Source organism: Dreissena polymorpha, chromosome 11 (genome assembly GCF_020536995.1).
Source record: "Dreissena polymorpha isolate Duluth1 chromosome 11, UMN_Dpol_1.0, whole genome shotgun sequence".
Taxonomy (NCBI): domain Eukaryota; kingdom Metazoa; phylum Mollusca; class Bivalvia; order Myida; family Dreissenidae; genus Dreissena; species Dreissena polymorpha.
In genome coordinates this window covers 56,698,009-56,714,730 of record NC_068365.1, presented here as the reverse complement: position 1 = coordinate 56,714,730, position 16,722 = coordinate 56,698,009, and the positions used below count along the sequence as shown (strand labels likewise).

The 16,722-nt window shown below is 34.2% G+C and overlaps 1 protein-coding gene across 2 annotated transcripts in view; it reads left to right on the top strand.

Annotated features, from left to right (window-relative positions):
• The window catches only part of LOC127850937 (dystrophin-like), a 241,431-nt gene that overhangs the window by 84,296 nt on the left and 140,413 nt on the right, over window positions 1-16,722 (top strand). Inside the window, exons 31-34 of one of the 2 annotated variants that reach the window (XM_052384338.1) lie at window positions 1,051-1,068; window positions 5,328-5,500; window positions 11,367-11,514; window positions 15,056-15,231. In XM_052384338.1, the coding sequence (XP_052240298.1) occupies window positions 1,051-1,068; window positions 5,328-5,500; window positions 11,367-11,514; window positions 15,056-15,231 (515 nt within the window). The remainder of the gene's footprint in view (window positions 1-1,050; window positions 1,069-5,327; window positions 5,501-11,366; window positions 11,515-15,055; window positions 15,232-16,722) is intronic. The other variant, XM_052384339.1, reaches the window with a different exon arrangement.

The following is a 16,722-nucleotide window of genomic DNA, read 5'->3' as shown; positions in this document are numbered from 1 at the left end:
GTTCTGAATTTTGTGCTGGTACTTTTCATGCAGGCCTAGCTTTGGATTTCATTGGTAGCCAGTGGAATCAAGGTCAAGATCAGTGTCATTAAAAATTATAAGTTTGAACGGAGGAGTTGTTCTGGAAGTATGTGTGAACATGCAAACTTTGGGATTGTACACTTATTTAAATTAGGGTAAATTACTTTTATAGTAGAGAACTAAAAAGCTGATTTTGTGGCACTGTCAGGTTCTTTTTGCCCAATCATTAAAATTTCTCATAACATTTGTACTTATGATATCGGTGCAGTTCAAAATGGTTCTGGTATGTCAAAAAACTTGGCCACCAGAAGGTAGGGCAGTTTGCCTAATATAGCTCTAAAAATACCTTGTTGACACCGGAGATCACATTTATTGCGCAATCTTCATGAATTTTGTCAGAAAATTCCTCCCAATTAAGTTTTGACTGCGTTATAACGTCGGTCCCATGAAATCATAATCTAAGTCACACTGTCAAAATAAAAAAAAAGCTTGTGAACGCGTAAGAGGTCATACTTATTGCTCAATGTTGATGAAAATTGGTCAGAACATTTAATCCAATTATATCTTAGTTTAGTGCAAAACTGGGTCTCTAAGACTGAAAACTAGGTTGCTATGCAAAGTTAAAGAAAATGATTGTTAACAATCTAAATTCCACATTGCGCAATACCACAAAACACAACAGGTTTCCAGGTTTTGTAGCAATTTTATTATGATACCCTGTGTATATTACTACCTGTTCAGAACACTCTTGTTTCTTTGTTTCTCAGGTGAGCGCTTTGAGCCTTTGGCCTTCTCGTTTTTAATATTAGACTTAAATTGAATTCAACATGATGGAAATGGTTGTTTTTCAAACAATGTTTATTTGGTTTATTTAGGTTATTTGTGTTCTTTATTTTAAAGGAGGTGGGGGGGGGTACTTTTAGCTAGAAAATATAACTCAGAGCCAGGCAAAGCGTTTTTCTGTTTGAGTTATTTTCCTGATATTTTCTTCCCTCCTAGCACGTAAATGTTGTATCACCACTCTTTCAGGGCATTCAATGGCACAGGGTTCGTATAGCTTTTTACTGTAACAACTTGCATGTGGAGTACAAACAGATCTGACATTTGTTACACTTCAAATTGATCTTTTTAAGGGGCATGAGAATAATATCATTTGTATTAAAATACTTAGAGGACTGATGTTTTCTCTCTGTACTTTGGAAAAATGTTGCATGAGGAATCATTGTCATCATTATTAGTTATATCTTTGTTCATATTTAAGGACATCAAATCATTTGCTCAAACTTTTAATTGTCAATTAAGTTGACTTTTGATGTAAATAAAATTGATTTTACAAGAAACTTTCTTGTCAAACGTTAAAGCATTATTTTAGCCTACCTGTTTATTGTCCCCTACCGCTTCACCTGAGGGGACTTATGGTTTGCGCTCTGTATGTCAGTCTGTCAGTCCGTCAGTCAGTCACACTTTTCTGGATCCTGCGATAACTTTAAAAGTTCTAAATATTTTTTCATGAAACTTGAAACATGGATAGATGGCAATATGGACATTATGCATGTCATTTTATTTTGTTCCCACGTCAAAAATTCTGGTTGCTATGGCAACAAATTGACTAAAAATACTGCTGAAAATGGTGGTTTTTTGGATCCTGCGATAACTTTAAAAGTTCTTAATATTGTTTCATGAAACTTGAAACATGGATAGATGGCAATATGGACAATACGTACGTCATTTCATTATGTTCCTACGTCAAAAATTCTGGTTGCTATGGCAACAAATAAAAAAATCAAAAAAATCTGACAATGGTGGAATTTCTGAAAATGGTGGAGCCGGTAGGGGACTATTGCTTGGCAATAGTCTTGTTAAAAATAAAATAAACAAACATTTTAAAGATTATAATCACAGTTTCATAAACAACTAGCTTGGCTATTAATATTTTGAGCAACAGGGTATAGTTTAAGCTTTCCTTAAAAACTTAACTGAACTCTGTTTATTATATTACAATATTACATATAAGCTGATATATTTATACTTTATATTATTCTTGTATAGGCCATATTGTAGAGTTTTGGGTGGTGATGGTAACACTATTTTAATTTGGCTAATAGAAATATAATTGTTTGAATTTTGCAGTGTAGAATTGTTGTTGTTTTTATGATTGAAAAGTATAGTTTATGATAAATTTCATCAGAAATCCTAATTAATTACAAAAATGTAATAATTTTACACTCTGTAGAATGGTATGAGGATTATTCTGTTTAGTATTACCATTTACTTGAATACACAATTTGTAGTGGAATATCTAATATTGACAGTTTTCCTTTCTATAAGCGTTGCTTGTAAATAAGTCTTTGTATGTTCTTTCCTTTTAAATAAGTCTTTTTTATCTGACTAGTTTCTTAACTTCCATATCAGTCAAGTGTAATGCTCCATATACAAGAAATATACCCAACCTGTATGGTAGATTTTTTCCAGGGTTAACTTTCTTTGTGACATTAAATATATGTAATCCATATCAATATAATAACAATATACATAATAATATAATAATGTAATAATGCTAGCTTTGTGAATAGAGAACCTGGCAGGGAATCAATAAGTATAAGTTTAAATCCCAGCTCAGCCATATAACTTGTGTATAGTTATAAGTATTTCTAGGACCATTTTCCCCCTACCTCTGAATAGGGCAGTTGTAAGTTGTCAGTTACAGTATCATGTAAGTTATATGATATGCCCTTAGTGCTGGTAAGCAGGCAAGCTGGTCATAAAAAAGTGAAATTTGGTTAACTGAAAAGGTATCATTAGGTAAAATGCAACAGTGTGATAAGGTTAACTGAAAAAGTGTGATTACATTTAGGTTAACTGACAGTGGTGAAATGATTTAAATACCATTAAAAACTGATAAAATTCCTACAAACAAACATTTTGAAATTAACAAAATCTAGAGGTACTCGGTATGTAAATTAATTGCATGTAACCAATTAAACAAATTGCATTTATTGTAGGTAAATGTTCATTTATTTTCTTGGTTATTGTGAATGTATAATATAGAATCAGGGGCGTCGGAAGCAAATTGACATTGGGGCGGCGGAGGCGTTGGGTATAGGAGGGGGTATCCCCCTCCCGTTGGTGTGGGTCCGGAGCCTCAAATTTTAGCATCAAATGGCCCATTCTGGTGCGTTTGTATGCCTGATACCTGACCTTATACACGTCTATTGCAGGCATTTTCTGAATGACAAAAGTTGTGACAGACAGACAATCGATGGAGAAGTGATATGTCGCAGTTTGTACTTCGTAGCAGGCGACACAACGATAGGGATCATGTGGGTTAAAATAACGTTCTTCGGAATTTTTTTCCTGCAATTCCGTTTTGGAAATTTGAAATTCGTTGGTTTGGAGTAGACATATTGAAATGACACAAAAAAAAGTGGTAAAAAACATTAAATACGTTTTTTACAATTAATTCAGGTACCTTGAGGTATCTTTAATTTTGTGATAATTAAGGACTATTGGATATCGGCACATTTGTTTCATGTCATACTTTCCTTTATATTAATAAAAAGGAAGCAAAGGCTTAGATCATACCAACAATTAAAGATTCCCATGTTTAACTACTCAAGAATAAAGGGATTATTGTTATAAAACAGATCGATCAATTAACAACATAATTGACACGTACACTACCACGGGCGGGTGATGGCAAACAACAATACACGAGTCATAACCGCGAGAGCGTGATTACCTTGCTTCGTGGTAAAGATATTTTCAAATATACGGGAAGGTCTTTGCCGAAATTTCCTTTTTGCCGAAAATATTGGGGAGGCGGCCGCCACCCCTGCCGCCCCAGCTCCGACGCCTCTGAGAATGTTATTATTTGTGCATCCTTGCAATATGTAGATTTTGCTTTGAAAACATGTAGACAATAGACATCCTTATCATCTAGAGAGATTTGAAATAATGTACATACAGGGTTTATAAGAAAGCACTGTATTTCAACTATATTTATTATTTTGGAAACATGATCAAGGCAGCATATGGACTTGCCTGTATCAATTATCTTGTTCAGTTATTTGGAAAGTTATAGTGCGTGTGCCTTTTATGAAGATATACTAAGAATTTTAAATGCATAAATTAGTTTTAACTTTTAATAAAAAATATAATAAAATTTGATATGTAGTGAGTTTATGTAACAGTTTTTTTTTATAATAGAAAATATTAAAAATGTATGAGCCATTTGACAAAAAAACACTATAAAACATTGTCAAAATTCTAACAACAAGGTTGGCTGTTGTTGCTACCTGTTGCTATAGCAACATGAAATGAAGGTTGCATGGCAGTCATGTAATAAACCAGTCAATTCATCAATTCATCAAAAGATTAAATATCAATAAATCTTTAAACTGAATGTTTTGCTCATTTATTCAGGTATTTCATGGAGCTACTGTGTGATACTCAGTGCAACATTTCAATGTTGGCTTCCTTAAAGTATAAGTAGCAGGCGTGACACAACCCAGTTACTTTGCTCTTGATCTTTCCAAACTTTCCCTGCTCTCACCAACCAGTGCATAAAGTTAAAGGGGCCTTTTCACAGATTTTGGCAAATTTTGAAGTTTTTCATTAAATGCTTTATATTGATAAATGTAAACATTGGATCTTAAAAGCTCCTGTAAAAAATCAAGAATAAAATTAAAAAAAGGAAAAAAAAGTAGCAGGTACCAGGGCTAGACCAGTGACCCCCAGAGTCCTGGAGTTAGTATGAAGTAAAAACGCATTAGCCCTCTCGGCTATTCCGCCGGGTATACACAGTTTAAGAATTTTATAGCTTATATAAGCAATCTTCGTTGTTTCGTAAATTTAAACGACAACAACAGAACTTTCCAAATTATTCAATCGTTTCGCGTTGCAACACTTTATAATTTTTAGGTTTTCAAATCGTCAAAAGATACATATAATGGCTATATCGGACTATGGTAAATGTTCAGTAATACTGTTTCCTCACATATATCATAACTAAAACGAAAATTTGCGAATCTGAAACAACTTTTTCCATTTTTATCAATTTACCAAACCGTGAAAAGATCCCTTTAAACTTACTTTTCAATAAAATAATTAAAGTAAAAAAAGAGTGAATACAAACTGGTAAAAAAGTTATATTAACTGTACAATTTTTGTTATATAAAGAACCTACAGCAAAGGGGCAGCAGGATGAACCACCCTGAATTAATTTTCTATAGGTATCTTTCCTTACTTTCTCCACCCACTATCCCAACCATGCAAACATTCGCATGTCATGCTGTTCTTCATCACAGGAGGTACAAAAGCGCCTGGAGGATTCAAAGGCGGGAATCGATCGTCTGGATCAGGAAAGGGATGATGTGTGTCGCCAATGTGAGGCCGACGAGAGAAAGAGGCTCCGCCTACTTGTGGACAACCTTCACGCGACCTGGACGGAGATTAACGAGGCTTATACCGACAGACACAGGTAAGGGTGGGGTCAACATGGGAATCAATGTTTTATTAAGTGACGCGTGTTCAGGGAAAACTGGGCTAATTGCATGTGCTTAAAAAGTCATACCAGATTAGCCTGTGCAGTCTGCTGTGAAGACACTCCTTTTTAATGAAAAATTAAGTGAAAAGTGTTGTCTGTGCTTAGCATGTCTGGACTGCACAGGCTAATTTGGGACCACACTTTTTGCTCATGCATTAAGTTAAGTTTTCCCAACAAGGCTCGAATTTGCTTTCCTCTTGGTCCACTGAAAGGATGAGGCTAGCGAACTTTTGTGATCATTCATAAATGTTTAGAAATCTCATTGGTTCTGTATCAAATTCTGCACATATTTCAACCAATTAAATGCTTGTTATAAAAACAGTTACATGCAGGTGATGTTTGCTTTGTCATATTAATATCATCATCCATTTGCTTTTGTTATATTTACCAATTGAATAATAATAATTTCTTGTCTGACTTCATTTGCAGAGTATTTAATAGAGAAGGGTAATTTAATTTATAATGAGCAGGATAATCAGTTTCATGAAAAAATTTAATAATTTCTCCTGCCTAGGTTTTCTTTTACAATTCAATTTAAGTTTCGTGTATATGATACGTAAAAAGAAATGTATACTTCTGTAATCAAATATATGCCTCTAAATAGAGAATATAATACTACTTTCTCAAAAAAAGAAAAAAGACACATTTCATTTGTAAATAAAAAACAAATTCTACATTAGTACATTTCTGATCGAATCAATAGCTGCTTTAATATAAATTTTACTTCTGAAAACATGACCACAACAGAATTGGAAGATGGAATTTGTGGAGCCAGGAAATATAAGAATTAAACTGTAATTTGATATAATGACTGAACACATTTGTTTAATTCCATTGTTTAGTTAGAAACCTGCATTAAAATAAAGGGAAAATTAAGGCTTCTATGGGAAAGTGTTTTGCTTAACAGAAATTACATTACAATAGCGATACAAAGATGCAATAGCTGATTGCATTATGCAGTATTTTGGCTTATGTTTCCTCTTTAAGCCGAAAAGGTAACACTTGTGCTATAATTACTGATACACAATGATTGGGGGGTCTAATCTGTATTTGACTTAACCTAAAGTAAGTGACACCGAGATAAAAAGCCAGCAATTTATGTGAGCTTACCTATAATAGTATAATGTGATTAAGTGGAATTTAATTGAATTGAACAGGCAGTATGTGACAGGTAAATAATACATAATCTTGATGACTCTAATTTGTTTTTCTCTTTCATTGAAGACCAAAGTACTTGTATTTTAACCAAACAGAAAGAGCAAGTTTACAATTTTGGATAACTCATAATTTTTTCAAATAAAATGCTCCTTAAAATATTGTCACTTTAAGCAGAAATATGTTGCTGTACTTTGTGGACGATTAAATTCTTGGAAATAGGGATCAGAGCAAAATTACAAGACTATTATTATGTTTATATAATATATGTGGAAATATTTGTTCTAAACGCACTGCAATGTGTTTAGTATTAATTGTTTAAATAATCAAATTTTAACCAATCCATGGCTTTTATAAAATTTGTTTTATAATTTGTGGCTGAAAGAAAGAAAATATATTATTGGAAACTTTACTTTAGTTTTTTTTTTTTTTTATAAATTTAAATCACTTTCTAGCAGCTGAATAAACAACAATATGTCACTAACTATTTTTGAAGAGTACACAATGAAATAACTTATGTTCATAGAAGACACATGTGAAAGAAAATTGTTGATTAAGGTTGAACAAAATTATAATGGTTGATTAGACAAAGTAAAACTCAGTTTAACATTATATGGCATTTAAACATGACCTCTGAGTTGAGGTCAAAGGGTTTATATTGTGTAGAATACTAATATATTAATTCTGTATTGTATGATTTCTTGATAGTAGTTCAACTATTTGTCAACTAAGGTGATTTACGAGCAATCGGACAGCGTGGAATTGTTTGGACAGATATGATTGGATTTATTGAATGGATTTAATACCGTTTCTGATCTGGTTTGTGAGATAGTAGTGGCTCATGTTGTGGGATAGTATAAGTCTGATCTGTGAGTCTGTTTGTACTTACTAATAGGGATAGTATAAGTCTGATCTGTGAGTCTGTTTGTACTTACTAATAGGGATAGTATAAGTCTGATCTGTGAGTCTGTTTGTACTTACTAATAGGGATAGTATAAGTCTGATCTGTGAGTCTGTTTGTACTTACTAATAGGCTTCTTTGCTTGCAATACGTGATTGATGCTTATGTTACGAAAATTTACTGGGAATTATTACATCTTAATTTGAATATCTGTGCATTTGGTGTAAAAGTGGAATTATTGGGATATTGTATATGGAATTTTAATTTGGAATTATATTACTTATGATCTCATCTGCAATATATGGAGTTAAAGGACCCAGAAAAGATTTTGTGCAATTAAGGAAGTTTCGTAAAAATAATTTCTTGTTTTTTTTTAAAGCATAAAATATCAACACACTACAGTTCTGTTTTTCAACACAAAAACATCAGAAAAAATAGACTGAACTATTGAATGACTTCAGTTGGCATGCAGCTGTCCTTTTACAATTTTTGTTTAGTCCTCACTGTGAGCTTGTGACAAGTGTCTTCAATTTAATGTATACCGAATTTTAAATGAGCTTGAATCGGTCAAGGGTTAATGTTGCTACATAAATATGACTGATGGGTTTTGTTGGCATGGTTTTGCATTCATTTGATATTCTAATGACAGTTTCTCGATTGTTGACGCCATTGATAGATCTGTTTAACTTTAGGGTAGATGTTTGTGTCAAAGAATAACATATGGAAGGCATTGAGGCATGTGAAGGAAGCTATAACAGTCTCATATGTAAATTTATATATGCTCTTTTTTGTTGGCGATGCTATTGTGAATTTATTTATCTGGCTGAATTTTATTGTCTGACAAATATTCCTCTAGATAACTTTTTTAAATTGAAATTTGTCCATTTTCATTGACTCATTATTTTCTTATGTTTTTTGCTTCATATATGTTGTGAGGATTAATAAACGCTTAACAAAATTATCAAAGTAAATATATTAAAAAAATGTATGAGTTAATAATGTATATTTTGTTGCAGTGTAAATTTAAAAATTAGTTTTGCTTTGAACTTTAATTAATCATAACAAAATATTAACCAGGTGTTCAGTCAAAGTTAAATTCCTGGCTATGAGATTTTGGCATGATTGTTGTGTGGGCAGGCTGTGTCATACAGGTAGTATCCTGTTGACGACTTACGTTTGAATTGACTGATCTTAATAAAACTTTAATGTAGCAAGCTTGTTATGTGACCTTGATGGACTTGTATTTAGGATGATTATGCTAAAGTTTAAGGTCGATCTTATTAAAAAAAGTTTCCACTCGATAAGTTGTGTTTGGATGGAGATTTGTTATGAAATTTTGTGTGTAGGTAGCTCACATGCAGACCAAGCTTGGGATTGCAGAATTATTGTCCCCTACAAGTGAGGGACTTATGGTTTGTGTTCTGTCTGTTAGTCAGTCTGTCAGTCAGTCAGTCAGTCTGTCACAATTTTCTGGATTCTGCAATATTTTCATGAAACATGGACTGATGGCAATATTGACATTATGCATGTCATTTCATTTTGTTCCTACATCAAGAATTCTGGTTGCTATGGCAACAAATATACATTTAAAAATCTGAAAATGGTGTAGTTTCACTGGTAGAGGACTTAAAATGCTTGGCAATAGTCTCATTTTGATTAATATCCTTAATGTTGAAAAATGCATTCTTGTGGTGTTGCCATGTAGGTTTTCTTTTAAGAGCAAATAAAATTGCAATAATTTTGAGATATCTTTAAAGCATAAAAGTGTCTTTAACAATGGCGTCCCTAGTTTCTAAATTTCAAGGACAAAAGTCTCCCACATCATGTTGCTCGGGTAGAGTACATCAAAGGTTACTAATCCTTGAACCCTTGTCAAGGCGTGGTGGCAATTAGAATGTGTCCTAAGATCACACTTTGATAATCACATGCGTGGTATTGAAATGTTGAAACCTAATTAATGAATGCAAATCAGTCACTTGACTCTTAACTTGATTCTGTGATAGGGTTATGATGGTTTATATAAAAAGGGTTGTTGAAGTACTTAAACATGTGATTATCATTTGATTTGTTGATAGTGTATTATTTGATATTATTTGATTTGGAGATAAATGTATTGTGAAGTAACATCTGTTAACAGTACTCATTAGATAATAATTTACATATTACCATATATTTTAGAACGAAATTAATAGATAATTGGACTGTTCAATTTATTTGTTGCAGAAAGTTAAAATAAGAATCTGTTTCATACAGATTAAAATAGTGACTGTTGGGATCCTTTTTCAATGTGATTGAAGAAGTGAACACCGGATGCCTATTTTCTATACAAGCATGAAATCAATATCTAATTAGTGCATGGAATTTGAATATTACACTATTGGCTGATAACAAATCATTGACTGACTTATGTATTTTATGGTTCCTGTCAATAATTTGTCAAGTTCCTGATGATTCTGTAGAGAGTGTTGAGGATATTCAGTGTGAGATAGGAACCATGTTGACCATGAACCCAGTGATAGGTACAGATGGCACCATACGGATAACAAATGACCCAAAGTTGATAGAGTGAGTATTGTGGAAAGTACTATACATCCAGCAAAGTACCTTTTTTGACCTGGTTGTGGTTTGTTTGGTACAGATTTAGGAATGTTTTAGTGTATATATTTGGATGCCTGTGAGCATTTATCCGAGCCTTTCTGGGCTGTTACTTAATCTTTCAGCATGTATTATGAAATGAAATAAAAAGAAATGTTCAACATTTTGTTCAAGATTGTGTGTCACATGAAAATCTAAACCCATGTCCCTGGCCAAACGTGAAGGTCACATTTGTGGGTCAATCAATAAATAATGGCATAGTATTTAGCTTGTGTGGACCAAAACTTCAGCATTCATCATGCAGTTAAAAAAAAAAACTTACAGCAAGTGTTTACCAGGTGTAAGACCTGTCTTCCTAGTTAAAGGTCGAGGTCTTATTTGGTAATAAGTCAGTTTATGGCATAATACAGCTTAATGAGAAAATTAATACTTTTTCATGCAATTTAAACAATACAAACACAAAATGTTCTAATCATAGTGACTGCAGGTCCAATTGTAGACAGGTTGCCCTCGCTTAAAAGGCCAAGGTGACAATTTGAGGTCACTGATCTAATTTGGGCAAAATGCAAATGCAGAAACATTGACAACATATTATAATTTCATGCCCTTTGTACATGCCCTTTTTTATGGGACCGCTTTAAAGTTTTACAGTTTTTAAGAATCTTTCTCAAAATGTTTGTTCATATATTTTTTTATAGAAATGTTAGTTTACAAAAACCCAAGGCCAAGTATGGTAACTTACCTCTTTGCACAAGGCAATTGAGAATTATTGCCCTTTTTTATTAGAAAAAATTGTTTAATTTGCTGTTTCCGCTCTCCAACTTGTACAAGAAGTTCTCAAACACTTAATCTTGACTGCTTGAAGTCACACAAAATAATCTGCTGTACCCTTTCACACTGAAATATTTTAACTCTTTTGCAGTCCCTTACAAAAAAAGGAAATAAATAAGACCTTTCTTAATAGATTCTAGTTTTAAAGGCTGAGAATTTTTCATAAAGAAACTGATGAGCAGCAAACAGCATAAAACCTGAACAGACTGAGTTACTCACAAGCTATTCTGGTTTTCTGCTGGTTGCATATAGCCATTTTCATGTCAGGGCAGGGACGGGGTAAGAGGCCCAGACATATATACTAGACTTACCTTTCAGACGATGGACACGGGCTGCAGAACAGTGGCGCCAGTACCACAAGGATGTCACCATGGTGACCAAGTGGCTGACAGAAACAGAACTAAAATTAGCAGACCTGAAACTGCTGCACGACTTCGACAACAAACTTATAGAGAAATCGTATGGGGTGAGCTTTGTTCAATTATCCCATCCTTAAACTGATTTGTGTACTTTATATTCCCTGATAAATGGCCCTTCAGGGTTGTTTGGAGGTTGGTGGGGGACCTTTTATTTTCCTAAAAGGGGGCATTTTTATAAGCAGCATTTTTGTTTCCTTCTTTTAAGGAAAACTTGCAAAATTGCAAAATTTCTCATTGCCATCCAAAAAACTCTCTAAAGGATGGACAGTTGAGTCGATTACATTCCAAAAGGGCATTTTCTGTGAGTGAAGATACAAAATGATTACTTAAACTGAAAATTTTAGCAAAAAATATGAGCAATTATGTTGCACCCAGTTAAAAAGACCCATAATTCCCAATCTGAAGAAATCAAGACACGCAGTTTCCCAATTACAGGGGATTTTGTTCTTATTTGTCCCAATTAGCGCAGTAGCGGTAGTTTTCCCAATTAGGAAAAAGAATTGCCGAGAAGAGATGAAAACATTGGCATTATGTTTGATATCTTGTTCTGTAAGAAAATATACATAATTTGACTGTGAGGCTCATTATTGCAAATTTCAGTAAGATATTTGCACTTATAATGAAAGCAAAACTAAGCAATAATTAGTTACAGAAACGTGTAAATTTGTGTTAAAAATGCGGATAGCATTTATGAGGGAATATACGGTATCTTATTCTCATTTAATTCTATTTTGTTATAAAAATGTTTAAAATTCTGAAGACATGGACTTATTACATTTCAGATAACTAAGTATAACATGCATATCTCACGAACAATGTTCAAGCTCGCAAACTTCTATGGGTAAACACCTATTTGCTTTTAGAGAAAGCGCCCCTTTTGGGCGTTAAAAATGGCAGATAGCCGGCCTTGGATGGTAAGCTTAATGGCCCATCTGTTAGACCGTCATATATAAACATAACATCCGGAGGTGGATGATTTTGCTAACTTTAAATTAGGTTTTGCTAATTATGCAAGAGAGCTGGGTGTGAGGTGTCAACTCTTATAACATTTGCAGAGGTTCTAACTCGGGGTTTCTTTTATGTAGCATTCAAACTATTTGTTTCTAAAATATTCTAAGGATGCATGGTTTTAGTTTGTGTAACAGTCCTGGTGTTTTAGTTTCCTTTTATAATTTCTTTTTTTTAACATTCATTAATCATTGCTTTAATTTGAATAAAATAAAGGCTAGCTAGATTTGGCTGTAAACCAAGCAGGCAAGGAACATTTTTTATTTGTATTATCCTTCATAAGTATTATGGTACTTTATATACTATTTAGGATGGCATAGGTTTCCTTTGTTTAACTGTCATTATCGAGCTTCTCTGTTCACACAAAGAATATCATCTCTCAGTTCTGTTATAATTCAAGATATAAAGGTTTTATATTGTGCATGCAATTCAATGTAGCAATAATATTTAAATTTCCATTGCATTAGGTATATCAAGTGTACATTAATAGTGAAAACATTAAATTCAGCACTTTATAGTTCAAATTTGTATATAGTTTTAGTTATTGAGGTTTTGATTTTAGCGAGGCTGTTTTCGGAGAAAACCCGAGGTATTGTCATAGCCTGCTCGTCGTCCGCCATCTACCAGCGGCGTGCTAAAACCTTTACATTGCCTCTAAAATCTAAGTGCTTCCACCTACAACTTTGAAACTTCATATATAGATGCACCTTGATGAGTTCTACACGCCACACCCATTTTGGGTCACTAGGTCAAAGGTCAAGGTCACTGTGACCTCTAAAAAAAATAAAAAAATAAAAAAAATTCTGACAAAAAAAAAAAAAAAAAAAAATTCTGACAAGCTTTTTCAGCCGAGCGTGGCACCCGTTATGCGGTGCTCTTGTTATATATTTGTCTAGTTATTGAGGTTAAAATTTGTAAATAGTTTTAGTTGTTGAGGTTTAAATTTGTATATAGTTTTAGTTATTGAGGTTTTAATGTGTATACAGCTTTATCAATTGAGCTTTAAATTTGCTTGTAGTTTACTTTATTAAGGTTCACATTTGTGTAAAGTTTTAGTTATTGAGATTTTAAGAAAAGGAATATAAAGCTTTAATTTAAGAACAAGTGGATATTAATGTTTTGAGTTTATTAAACTGTGTATGCCCCCCTTAGAAGAAGAGGATGTATATTGTTTTGCTGGATGTAGGTCAGTTGGTCAGTAAGTCTGTCTGTCTGTCTGTAGACCATTTCATTTCCCATCAATAACTCCTCAATAAATTTACCAATTGGCTTGATACTTCACATGTGCAGTACCCTTGGAAATTAGCTGACCCCTATGGAAATTGGGGTCACTAGGTCAAAGGTCAAGGTCACTGTCACAATAAGTGTGAAAATCGTTTCAGATCAATAACTCATCAACCCAATGACAGATTGGCTTGATACTTCCCACGTGTATTGGCCGTGGATCGATTTCTAATCAATAATTCGTCAACAAATTTACCAATTGGCTTGATACTTTACTTGTGCATTGGCCTTGGAATGTAGCTGATCCCTATTGAAATTGGGGTCACCAGGTCAAAGGTCAAGGTCCCTGTCATTATAAATGTGAAAAGCGTTTCGGGTCAATAACTTGTCAACGAATTGATCTTGGTCTTGGGCAGTTAAGCTGACTCCTTGAAATTGGGGTCACTAAGTCTAAGGTCACTGTAACAAAAAGTGTGAAAATTGTTTCATATCAATAACTCGTCAGCAAATTGACTTATTAGCTTGATTCTTCACATGTGCATTGGCCTTGTACACTAGACGACCCCTATTGAAATTGGGGTCACAAGGTGAAAGGTCACTGTCACATTAAGTGTGAAATTGTTTCCGATCAATAATAAGTCAAAGTATTGACAGATGGGCTTGCTACTTCCCATGTGCATTGGCCTTGGACAATACATGACCTTTATAGAAATTGGGGTCACTAGCTCAAATGTCAAGGTCACTGTGACATTAAGTGCTAAACAATTTTCTGTTGGATATGTCATCAAAAGATTAATTGATGGATGTCAAGGCCCTGTTTGGGCATCTTTCTCGGACCGCGGAGCTCTTGTTACTATTGATATTTTCAGGACACAAGATTGTTTATTTGTATAAAATACAGGAAATAATGAAGTTTATGCATAATAAATTAAAGACATTGAGGTCAAGATACATATGTATCAAGCTTTTGTTGTTAAGGAAAATGTAATATAATGTTATAAAAGCTTTGGGACATCAACTTATTCAAATCCTAAGTAAACTCTCAATATCAAGGTTTATGTTTGTACAAAAATTATGATATCAGACATTCTACTTGTAATAAATTTAGTATTGTGCAGCATTTATTTGTATTTATTAACAAAAGTCAGGTATTCATTTGTAATAAATATTGTATTGTGCATGACTGAACTTACATCAATAAGGTTAAAATATAAAGCTTTTGTAAAACATAGCATACGTAATAACATAGAGTTCAAATACAGATCCAATACTGTATTTGCGAAAACAAATAAATATGTTCAATAAATACAAAAACCATTATCCTATTATCAAGAAGTTCATTTGTCTTTCCTCCAGGATATCGAGGTCAGCATGCAGGGTATGCAGGGCACAGTAGATTCCATGAACAACATCGGGAACGAGATCATGAGACAGTCAGCAGCTCCCAACTTAAACACCATGAAGGAAAAGCTGGAGTTTCTCAATGCACGCTGGAAGAGTATTGAAATGGACCTTCAACAGAGTCATGAAAAGTTAGTTTATTCTTTACCACTGAGATATAAATTTTGACACGCTTGGAGTCCTTTAGAAAATCAAATAAATTATGGACCTTTCTTACTAGATTCATTTTAGTTTTTAAGGCTTCATTATACCCTCACAAACGAAGTTTAGGGGAGGTATATAGGAGTGAACTTGTCTGTCGGTCGGTCGGTAGGGTGGTCGGTCCGTATTAGTGTCCGCTCTCTAATTCAAGTAGTTTTCATCCGATCTTCACCAAACTTGGTCAGAAGTTGTATCTACATGATGTCTAGGCCAAGTTCGAACATGGGCCTTGCCGGGTCAAAAACTAGGTCACGGGATCATTTAGTGCCTTTTAAACATTCAGCATGTTGTCCGCTCTCTAAATCAAGTAGTTTTCATCCGATCTTCACCAATCTTGGTCAGAAGTTGTATCTCGATGATCTTAAGGCCAAGTTCGAACATGGGCCTTGCCGGGTCAAAAACTAGGTCACGGGGTCATTTAGTGCGTTTTTTACCATTCAGCATGGTGTCCGCTCTCTTTTTCAAGTAGTTTTCATCCGATATTCACCAAACTTGGTCAGAAGTTGTATCTAGATGATCTTAAGGCCAAGTTCAAACATGGGCCTTGCCAGGTCAAAAACTAGGTCAGAGGGTCACTTAGTACGTTTTAAACATTCAGCATGTTGTCCGCTCTCTAATTCAAGTAGTTTTCATCCGATCTTCACCAATCTTGGTCAGAAGTTGTATCTCGATGATCTTAAGGCCAAGTTCGAACATGGGCCTTGCCGGGTCAAAAACTAGGTCACGGGGTCATTTAGTGCGTTTTTTACCATTCAGCATGGTGTCCGCTCTCTTTTTCAAGTAGTTTTCATCCGATATTCACCAAACTTGGTCAGAAGTTTTATCTAGATGATCTGAAGGCCAAGTTCGAACATGGGCCATGCTAGATCAAAAACTAGGTCACAGGGTCACTTAGTACGTTTTACACATTGAACATGGTGTCCGCTCTCTATTTCAAGTAAATTAAATCCGATCTTCACCACACTTGGTCAGAAGTTGTAACTAGATGATGTGTAGGTCAAGTTCGAACATGAGCCATGCCGGGTCAAAAACTAGGTCACGGGGTCACTTAGTATGTTTTAAACCTCACCATGTTGTCCGCTCTGTAATTCAAGTAGTTTTTATCCAATCTTCACCAAAATTGGTCAGAAGTTGTATCTTAATAATGTCTAGGGCCAGTTTGAATATGGGTCATGCCGGGTCAAAAACAAGGTCACAGGGTCACTTAGTGCGTTTTAAACATCACAATGTTGTCCGCTCTTTAATTCAAGTAGTTTTCATCCAATCTTCACCAAACTTGGTCAGAAGTTGTATCTAGATGATGTCTAGGTCAAGTGTGAATATGGGTCATGCCGGGTCTAAAACTAGGTCACGGGGTATCTTAGTGCGTTTTAAACCTCACCATGTTGTCCGCTCTCAAATTCAAGTAGTTTTCATCCAAT